Here is a 10,838-nt window from a genome sequence, read left to right on the forward strand (position 1 = left end):
TTTGTCTCAACGAACAATTTGACCAACTTTCAAAGCGAAATATTGTTTACTCTCTTAATTATTGTAAGTAAACATTTGACAAAAAGTCTGAAATCTGTGTTTTTCATTTTACCGCAGTGTAAAAAAGCGTAAAATCTTCTCACGTGACAAATAGTCACCTCGTTAGCAGGACCAGAGGGATTACGCATTGCTCCACACACATAAGAATGGGAGCGTACATGTGCATTGAACGATGTTGGAAGAGAACAGACGCGCATGCACTCAACTATCATTCTATGCGTCAAAGCACAGATTTATTGTGCCAACAAAAAGTACAAATAAAAAGTTTATGTTACCATGCAGTGATAAAAACTGTGTACATTGTAATGGGGAAAATATGGGCCCCCGCATATGGATGTTCTGCGTATGGAAGTGCAAAAAGGTTTTGTTATAAATGAATTACTGTTTAATCAAGAGAGAGTTTTAACAAGCAACTACCGGTATGATGTAGCGGAGAGCAAATCATAAGCTTTCGGACAATGCAAACATTTCCGAATTCTGTTACTGCAAAGTTGTCGAAAACGTCTTTTGAAAAAAGGAATAACTTCAAATGCGATTATCTCATGACAAAGTTTTGCGAGATTTAGACGTTTTTGTCATTTTGTGAACAAAGCATGCATGTCAATCACAAGTCCAACACAAGTCATTCAGTCCCAAGTCAAGTCACAGGCTGTTCAAATGAACTGTGACATGGACACAGTTCATTTGAACCCTGTTACTTGTGAACAGACATGCGAATTGACTGATGATTTACTTGTGACTTGACTTATTATTACGGACTTGACTACAGAACTGTAAACCGCAACCAAAATAGTCTCTCCAAAAATGCCCTTTTTGAGATCAGTAATGGAACTTCGGGACAATGCTTATTCTTCTCAAACTCATAGGGCCTCAAGAAATGGTTAATTTTGTGACATACTTTAGTCCCCCTCCTAAAATGTTGGTATTTAACATCACATCTGCAAAAATTACTGCCTTACTTCAAAAACAAGTGTAGCCAATCACACAACGAAAGTCCTGCTTGGAATGGCTTCCTTGAAGGGGTTTGGCTCTTCAGACTTGCACAGCAGACTACAATGTCCGATACTGTCTGCTGCTTAAAAGTCAGCTTTAAGCTCCTGTTTACTCTTCACATTAGCTCCTTAATCCCTGTGAAGCCTTTGAGGATAGCTGGTCCACTTTCCGCTCCTCGGTATCAAGTTGCACTTGATCCTGTTCTTCCCCTTCTACGGTCCGACAAGTTTCCTCCCAAAGTGGTGCAGTTACCCCAGTTGCCCACCCCCCTCTTTTTTTTCTGCCCCTCAACTTGTCCTACAACTCCTTTTGAAAGGATTTCCTATTAGTTTCGTCGAGTCTGATTTGGTTTTGGATCAATCGGGCCATTCTGGATTCAGGTTTGGTACCAGCAGCTGCAAGACTCCTCACTCCTGATAATTGACTGTGCTAATTTTTTTTTGGGGGGGGGAGAACATGAATGTTACTTGTCCGAAAGCCTGCCCCAGTTTAAACTCAGAATTTCCTGTAAGCATTAATCCCCTTTTATCCCCCAAAAAGTGAGCTGTGAATTGCGTGTGATGGATTTACCGGGGTTTCTGTTTTGCCGATGAGCGAAGTTGATTGGAAGAAGGGAAAAGGATAACCCTGACATGCCTATCCGTGTAACGTGGAGATTCCATCACCGTTGCCTCGCTTGTTGCTCGTCATCCCTGACCTCCCTTGATCCATCCGCAACATTAATTGAAGCTGAAGACGGCAATGAATAAGCAATTGGAACCCATTGCTCTACCTACTTACCCTTCTCATGAACTCTCTGGCTTCTTAGTCAAACCCCACTCTCTGAAGACATTCATCGACACCCCAGTTGTTCGGGCGGAGGATTTGGAAAAGCCGATCATTGGAGGAGGGGGGGGGGGGGGGGTGTTGAAGGAACGAAGACCCTAAAGATCCATGTTGATTTATCCCAATTTGTTTCTAAATCTCGTGGTTCCCCTTCGCATGTTGCGACAGGGAGCCATGGTTTGCTGAGTAACCGATAGAACATTCTTCCACATGGCCAGGTGGCCAGGATGACTCACGTACCCCACACAACACTGTTTCCCCCGTTCACACTGAAACTCATCTTCAGCAGGAGTTTTTGAGGATTCGTAGTCCAGTGACACTTCAGTCTCAAGTTCAACTTCATAGAAATATACTTTCATTGGCTAGTTGAAGATTACATTCAAGCAGTTATTGTCAGTACCTAACAAATAAAAAAAACACATGAGTGACAACTGTTTTACAGACTACAGGTAGATGTACATTTGCAGAGGCTGTTTTGTAATTTGGTATCCAATTAAACTTCACAAAAGCTGACAAGTTTCAAAGCATCCAGAAGACAACATTTGATATGTCTTCGCCTAGCACTACAGTATTTGTCTTAGTTACTGACCAAATCCACACATTCTCGTTGCAAATCCAACCGTGATGCCATTGCGTTTGGGCAAGAAATGATTGATGTCTTTAAAGGAAATATTTTTAGGGCTGTACAAAAAAAATGTCCATGTTGTGCTTGTCAAAGCATCCAGAAGACAACATTTGATATGTCTTTGCTTAGCACTACAGTATTTGTCTTAGTTATTGACGAAATCCACACATTCTAGTTTCAAATCCAACCGTGATGCCATTGCGTTTGGGCAAGAAATGATTGATGTCTTTAAAGGAAATATTTTTAGGGCTGTACAAAAAAAATGTCCATGTTGTGAGCAAAAGCCAGTTCCTCACTGCACCTTTAAGGTCAATTACATGTAGGCAAACATACCCAACATAAAACAAGCTGCTTTATCTTGTTATCTTCGATCCTGATTGGTTGATCCATGACAACAGCAGTTCAGTTACTTTGGACGATATTACAACCTGAAGGCAAGTTTGTACTCTGTGCAAAAGCGAAGACGAACGCCAAATTGTGATGCAAGTATTAGTGCTGTGATTCCTAAAAAGCTGAACACAATTCAACTCTGCCGAATCTCGCAGCAAATGTTTACTAGTGTCAGATGCGATTTGCATTCGTGTGAAGTATGCACCAGCCTTGTGATTACTGTCAAAAAACCTCAACTGTTTTTGCGTAATAAACAAGCATGTTTTCTGTTCTCTGCTTGAGAGGGAAAGGAATGGGTAGGCATGGATGGGGACCCAAGCAAGTTCAAATTCTGGCCCCTTCCATCGATAGCTTACTAACATTTTTGTGTAACACCCCAACAGCTGTGAACACGCATATAGGATATGGCTTCTGACAAGTTTGTTTTTGAGCCTAGTGCATGACAGAAGTGGTTTAGGTATTCTACTTTGGCCTGTGTGATTGGAGTTGAAGAGAGCATCCCATGTAAGATGAACTCTTCGTGCAGTGGTTCAGTCAGTCCGACCAATGCTCCGCGTGAAATTCAGTTTACATTTCTTCAATTTTGTGGTTAAAATAGTCCTTAAGTAGTAATTAATTGCTAAAATATGTGATACTTAAGTCAGATCTACAATTCAACTACCATTAACTTGTTTCCCCTTTTTCACAAGATTTTTTTCCCAATGCAGTAATGAAACTGGGTTGCATGGCCCCTCTTTTGACAAAGGATTGCTGTTTATCACAGTTTTTTGGAAAGCTTTTGACTAGACTTTAGACTGGAGGACTTACGATGGACTTGGGATTGATGAGCGACGGATTTCTGATGATACATTTTGTACGTCTTGCAAATTTGCAACTCAGTAGATCCCAAATACTGCATCTTCCTAGTGTCACAGTTTGCTGTTATGTCAGTATGACAATATAACGAGGACGTAACCCGTCCTACTTTCCCCAACCAGGCAAGACTTAAGTTGTGATATCATATTTTGCATCTGTCATCATTGACAGATGTATAATTGGCCGTTGTCTAGCACAGGACGCCACAATACTATGATGCATGATGCGTATTGATTAATGTTGATTACTTGTCATATGACATCAAGTTGAGACAGAGAGGTAGGGGCATACTGTTCACAAACCAAAGCAATATTAATCTACACCAAAAGCATTTTGTAAGTCTAGTTTTGGGAAAATGCATCCCAAATTTGAATTGAGTGACACCTCCAGAATAATTTTCCAAGAGTTATGCAGAGATATCAAAAAGATAACTTTAAAAAGTTGACATCAACTTAATAATTTCAAAAACTATTCGCATAGTTAAACTCATATTAGGCATGGGGTGTGGCTTCTTCACCTTCATTCCCTGCCACCTTTCCCCTTCACCCACTCCCTGCCCCTTCCTGCCCCCACCCCTACCCCTCCTTCCCTCCGGGACTCACCCCTAATCCTCCATTCATGCCTACCCCTCCTCCCATAACTATCCTCATCCCATCCCCTTCCTCCTGCCCCCACCCCCTCCTGTCCCCACCCCACCACCCCTACCCCTCCTCCTCTCTTGGAATCACCCGTAATCCTCCTTTCATGCCTACCCTTCCTCCCATAACTATCCTCATCCCATCCCCTTCCTCCTGCCCCCACCCCCTCCTGTCCCCACCCCACCACCCCTACCCCTCCTCCTCTCTTGGAATCACCCGTAATCCTCCTTTCATGCCTACCCCTCCTCCCATAACTATCCTCATCCCCATCCCCCTCCTCCCGTCCCCACCCCATCCTGTCCTTACCCCTCCTACCCTCTGGGAGTCGCCCCTAATCCTCCTTTCATGCCCTTCCCCTCCTCCCATAACCATCCTCATCCCCATCCCCCTCCTCCCGTCCCCACCCTGTCCCCACCCCCACCACTCCTGTCCCCTTCCCCATCCCCACTCCCTCCATCTTGCATTACTACAAAACTCCCAAATGCCACAGCTTGTCAGTACCATGTGCCCAAGCACTGCTGTTAATGAAGAGGTAGTGTGAGGATGGGCTGATTAGACTTGTCACCAGGCAGACAACAGGTGTTTGTTCCCAAGCCCAAGGTCCTTCAGTAGTTAGTACCCCATCTTGGTCAAGAGCCAATGACCTTCCATTGGCTCACTCATGACCTGCCTGCACTCTCCTGAATTTCATCTCCGTGTTTGTTCTATTGATGAGCCACTTAAATATAATGCTATTGATAATCATCTCTCCAAAAACACCTGCCAAGGCGGGATTTATACGACTGATGACTTATTAGTCTCTCATCTGCTGGGTCTGTCTCATCTGTCAGTTTCTTTATAAGCGATGCAGCTTTGATGTGCTGTCGTATATTTACTTGCGGATCTCTTATAGAGTAAAAGGCTGTTGGTCCAACAGGGTCACCCTGCGTCCTTGTCAGGTGCAATATTGCGCATGAAGTACCTTGACATTGGTAAATGACATTACCGCTGGATTATGTTAACACGTGTTAGTACCGTAATTGGTCACGTTCTACATGTAAGTCACACATTGAATTGGTCCGTTCCGGACTTTGTTTCAGTCTCTTTTTTTTTTCAAAGTGACTGTGAAACTTAGAAAGAAAACACTGCAAGTTTGAATTCTTCAGAATTTAAGTTCTGATTTGAATTGCTCTTGTACATGTAAATCCACGCTTTCGGTTAAAATTATGTAGTGACGTACAAACGGTGTACAGACACAGTTTTGGGTCAAGTTAAAGTGTGTTACAATCAGAACATGTGGTACAGTGTTCACTCTGTTGGGTGGGGATCGAAATTTGGTAAAATTTGAATTGTGTGTACATGACGGAACCAAGAATGCTTTATGTAAGGACAAGCAACTGTCCCATGCGGTAAACATGGTTACCATGACTGCATATTTTCAAAGCAAAACCTTAAGAATCAACCCTGAATTCCTCTAGTCAAAATCCACAGGATGCGTCACCACTTTAAGAAGACGTCTTTCTCTTCCGGATAAAATCTCGCCATCCGTCAGCAAGTTTGAATAAAAGTCGTTAAAAGGCTTATTAGGCGGCCTTGGTTGCTGGTTGTCGTAAAGTAGGATGAACTTGCTCTTCTGTCATCTTGAGGAATGAAACAATGATAGAAAAAGAAAAAAAAGTCGTCTGGAACTGAAGCCTGGATATTCCACCATCTGCATATATCATCTGATGTTAGTTACTTGGCCTTGATTAAATTTCAGAGATGTTTTTCTCGTTCCAACCACCGCCTACCTAGGTGGCAGTAATGCCACTGCCTCATTTTGAAATCGTCAAGCGTGATCATTAGTAGCATTTATTGTTTGGGGAATTTAAAATTGTGTGCGCTATGTCGTGTCTAGATTTCATTTGTTTAGGGGGAGGGGAATCGAGGGACCTGCATTACTCAGCAGAATGAACAGGGTCTGGTTGGCGTGTGCTTGATCACTTCTATTCTTCTCAGAGATCGAGGCATAATAAGGGATGTCACTTTGTATCTTTGACTCATGGTACATTGTTTGGTTTGACTGCAACTTGTCTGGGTCCTGGTGTGGGAGGGGGGAGGGGGAAGGAAGGGGAGGGGAGGGGTATTAGGGATTCTTGGTTTAATAGGTTTTTATTATGCTTTTCATGGTTGGGTGAAACGTGTTCTGCAAACAACTCAGTACATTTTTTATCTCTGGCTGTGCTCCGTGGTCATACAGGAGTCGTATGGCTGGCAGCCTATTGCGCCTTTACATACCTTCGGCTCAACCACGTTGTAGCCGCGTCCTTTGCAATTCGGGCAATTCACAATGCAGTGCGCCACCAAGAGTTTGCCACGGAGAGTTCATTTTTCCCAGTGCATTGTGGGAGATGGTCGACAAATTCGCAGCGCGGGACATTTGAAATTGTTAATTTTTCCGGTCACTGGTTTCGTAAGCGAATGATTCCAGGATTTGTTTGCCCATTTCTTTTCTTGATATCAATATGGTGTTTTTTTGTAAGGCGGCAGAACGCTACGCCTCAATCTGTGACATATTAGCTCAAGTTGTCTACCGACACTCATTCAAATGGGCCATGTTTTGTCGATCGTAACTTGAAAAATGGACTCTCTGTGGCAAACTCTTGGTGGCGCACTGCATTGTGAATCGCCCGAATTCAGCTTCTCAGCTGCTAGTAAGGATGATTACCCCCCCCAAAAAAAATTACAATTTATAATTACCTTCTGGAGATTTTGAGGAAAGAGAAAAGTTTTTTATTTGTTTTAAGTGTTCTCCATGTCTTTTCGTTTTTTTTTTGGGGGGGGAGAAATAATCCATTTTCTTGTGTTGTGCTGGCTGCATAAAGTAAATGAATTGATAGCAAATTAGCCCTACATCCTTCCTTTCACAACAAGCCAGGCAATCAGTCAGCATTCAGATAACTTGACTGATCTTTAAAAGCCGCTGGAAGTTTGGTACAAGCGTTGTGCACTTGCTTCTGTATCTACCCTGAAGACTTGAATTCATCTTGAGTTTATTCATAATAAACCATGTTTTTTTTTATACTCAGACAGATGAAAAATCTGCTTCTCTCGTTAAGCTAAGGCTCTTAACACTTTGGAATCCACCACCCAGAGCATAACACAAAATTAATCATGTGATTTACAAATGTGTTTCCCTCATTCATATTGCACTTTAAAATACCGCCAGTGTCCCAGTGGCACTCCGAATGTGTAACACAAATTTTCAGACAGCCCTTCAGAAAGGGGGTGGAGATTCACTTCAAAGCGCGGCGACAGCTTGACGAGAAGTACAGATAGTTATAGATAGTCGGTCCGTTTGAGGTCAAGTTCAAAATTTTTAAAAATTGATATCGGTGCTCTTTGTAGAAGGGGGCACGCGTCCTTTTTTCGGGGTCAGTTGCTCTGAATGGATGCCACATCTGTGTTGCGTTTAATCCATATAACAGGACCTGACAGTTAATACAAAGTGCAGTGAAGGGTTCAGTGAGTTTTGGTCATGCCAGAGTGACTGGCTAGCTGGACTGTCACTTTGGAAGAGCATTGGCTGGCCGTTACACTTTTTTTTTATAATAACAGGTTTAATTATTTGTCACTTCAGAAGATACTTGAAACTGCTAAACGGTGTTGAGAACACAGTTAGCTTAGCAGAAACCAGTGTCAAGCAAAATTCTAAAATTTTGATTTAAATATTGCTTGCTGCTTTTTCTCAGACTGGTAAGAATTTCGAAAATGGAGTATTGAACTCTGTTGGTAAATTTACAGGATGTGGGTTCGAATCCAGCCTGTGGGGTTGTGATGCATGTGTCCTTGGGCAAGGCACTTTGTCACAAATTGCTCCTTCCCCCCCCCCCCCCCACACACACACCCGCACACACCCAGGAGTAAATGGGTACCTGTGAGGGCAGAGATTGTTACTGTGACTGACTAGCTGCTTTGCGCCAAAATGGCAGTACTGGCCTGAATACCGGTACTTCCCAGGGAGCCGAGATGGTCTTTGGAATGTTTCATTGGCCCAATGAGCAGGGTAATAAAGATGAAGCACCTCAAGCGCCAATACAGATATGTGAGCTTCGTAAATGTGCATTATTATTATTTTTAAAATGTAATAGAAGATGTAAAAGGAGAAAGTGATTGAGGTTATTGGTGTGTTTTCCTTTTGACTGCGTAGGCCGCGTGAGTTCTACCGTGTAGATATGTGGGAGGACAACACCCGACGCCATCGTAGGCTAATCCGTAATCCCCTTGGCTCCACCCATCCTGAGGCCACACTCATGGCGGCCATTGAACATGGTAAGGAAGCAATCACCTTGGACAGCATTCTGGATACATTCATGCTTTTTTTTTTTTTATCATGCGTTTCCGGTGTCTCATATTCATGAAATTTTAAAGGGAAAACTAGACAGAATTGAAGATTGCCGGTCCTTTTCCTTTTGGGATTGTATTATTTATTTGAAATGACTAATTAAACAGTAAATCAATCATTTTATTGATCAGTTTATCATTGAGCATTCCCAGCTGGCCACATGCAGGAGGTTTGACTCCCCATCTACACGGAGTATTGATTATTTGGAATTTGTAATCAATCCATCCGCAAATCCAGTCTTTCTGTTTTGAGGCGTGTGATCACACCCCCACGCCATCACACGCCTAAATGCTTTCTGAGAAGTGCGAATAATCGCACGCCTGAATCCCTCAGTACCGCACACCTCGGCATACATTTTCAGCATAATTTCACTTCATAATTTGTGAAAAATAAAGTACGTCAGTGAAGAGAAAATAGCTTAATTGTAAACCACAATGAATATTATGAAATAATATCCCAGCTTGGACCATAGAATCACACACCTAGAAAAATCACTCGCCTAGAAAATCACATGCCTAGAAAAATCACACGCCTAAAAAAATGCAGGTGTGCTTTTTCCACACACCTATGATTTTCAAATCAGAAGGACTGCAAATCAATTAATTAATTGATCAATTAACAGGTGAAGATGAGGATGTGATAGAGAAGGCAAAACAAGCCTTGCATTCCCAGCTGGCAGCAGGCAAGAGGTTTGACTCTCAAACCACCCAAAGTATTGATCATCCAATATTAGTAATCAATCCATCAATCATTCAATCAATTTGATCAATTCATCAATTAATCGATTAATCAACAGGTGAGGATGAGGATGTGATAGAGAAAGCCAAGCAAGCCTTGCATTCCCAGCTGGCAGCAGGCAGGAGGTTTGACTCCCAAACCAGCGAGTTTGAAGAGGACAGCTCCAGCTTGCAAGATGACAAGGATGTAGAACTGGAAACCGAACTCGAAGGTAACCTCAAAGTCCTTACTCTGTTGCAAGAGAAAAACCCCAATAAAAATGTCAAATGAATGTGGCCGATCATCTTTACGCATTTTCTATAGCGTAACCTTCATCACGGCTCGGCCCTAGCCGGTAATCTCAGTTCTTGTGTTCTTGAGCAAGCACTTTACATCAATATCTGTGTTCATCTAAAGGGCAGACTACCAAACTCAGTGAGTTCTGAAAACTCATCAGATTGATCAGTAAGAGGGCATACTAATAATGCTTAGAGTTGGGTAAAGTAACCATAAAGGCTATTAGTTAGACATTATTTTGAAGTGTCCATTTTAATACTTAGAAGTTTGGTAGTCTACGAAATATCATCTGGAAAATCATTCCGAAACGTTTCCTTTGCCACCTCAGGACCAGTTGTTTATAGCACCCCATCCTCTCTTGTCGCTCCTTGTGTCGTGGCCAAGGGATCTCTCTCCATCACCTCATCTGAGATGTACTTTGAAGTGGATGAAGAGGACCCAGCGTACAAGGAATTGGATTCTAAGGTCAGTTTGTGCCTACAAAAAAAATAACCAGAAGTATTGTCACCATTTTGAGGGTTGCGGTGCAAACGGAAAACAATGAAACAATAGTTTTATAGTACTGAAAAAACTTGGAATTAAAAAAAAAAAAACAGTTTCCTTTGACACTGGTTATTGATGGAAGTTTTAGAATTTCAAAAAAGAATGCGAAACTCTGTACTCCTGTTCTATTCACAGTTAAATTTGAACCAAGTTTAATGCCAAAGATTCGTGAAAAATTAATGCAAAACTGACAAGTTCTTTGGTTTGAATTCAGAAAACCGGGGCTTTCAAAATGGTGAATATGGTTTCATGGTCTGTGATATGTTTGTTTGTGTTGTGTCACTGGATTTGTTAAACTGGATTTGACTTTTTATGTGCAATTTTCTTGATTGTGTCTGCCTTATTTCATTGTTCGTCGGCCGGACAACACATATTTTTAACTGATATAAATGTTGTATTCACTTGTAGAACACTTCATTGTCAAATGTAGTGTAAAGCAAATTATTTTTTTTACTAAACTTTTTTTTAATGTTCTGTTCCAAAAGGTCTGAATGTTCTTCTTTAAAAAAAAGTCAATCTTTATTTTACTCAT

The 10,838-nt window shown here is 41.9% G+C and overlaps 1 protein-coding gene across 2 annotated transcripts in view; it reads left to right on the plus strand.

The window, feature by feature from the left end:
• Positions 1 to 10,270, plus strand: part of LOC119727646 (neurobeachin-like) — a 69,809-nt gene extending 59,539 nt beyond the window's left edge. For both annotated transcript variants that reach the window (XM_038199629.1, XM_038199630.1), the window contains 3 exons: positions 8,555 to 8,676; positions 9,546 to 9,698; positions 10,092 to 10,270. In XM_038199629.1, coding sequence (XP_038055557.1) covers positions 8,555 to 8,676; positions 9,546 to 9,698; positions 10,092 to 10,255 — 439 coding nt within the window. In that variant the 3' untranslated portion in view covers positions 10,256 to 10,270. The remainder of the gene's footprint in view (positions 1 to 8,554; positions 8,677 to 9,545; positions 9,699 to 10,091) is intronic.
• The last annotated feature ends 568 nt before the right edge of the window (positions 10,271 to 10,838 follow it).

The sequence above is a fragment of the Patiria miniata genome, unplaced genomic scaffold, assembly GCF_015706575.1.
Source record: "Patiria miniata isolate m_02_andy unplaced genomic scaffold, ASM1570657v1 HiC_scaffold_20, whole genome shotgun sequence".
Classification (NCBI taxonomy): Eukaryota; Metazoa; Echinodermata; class Asteroidea; order Valvatida; family Asterinidae; genus Patiria; species Patiria miniata.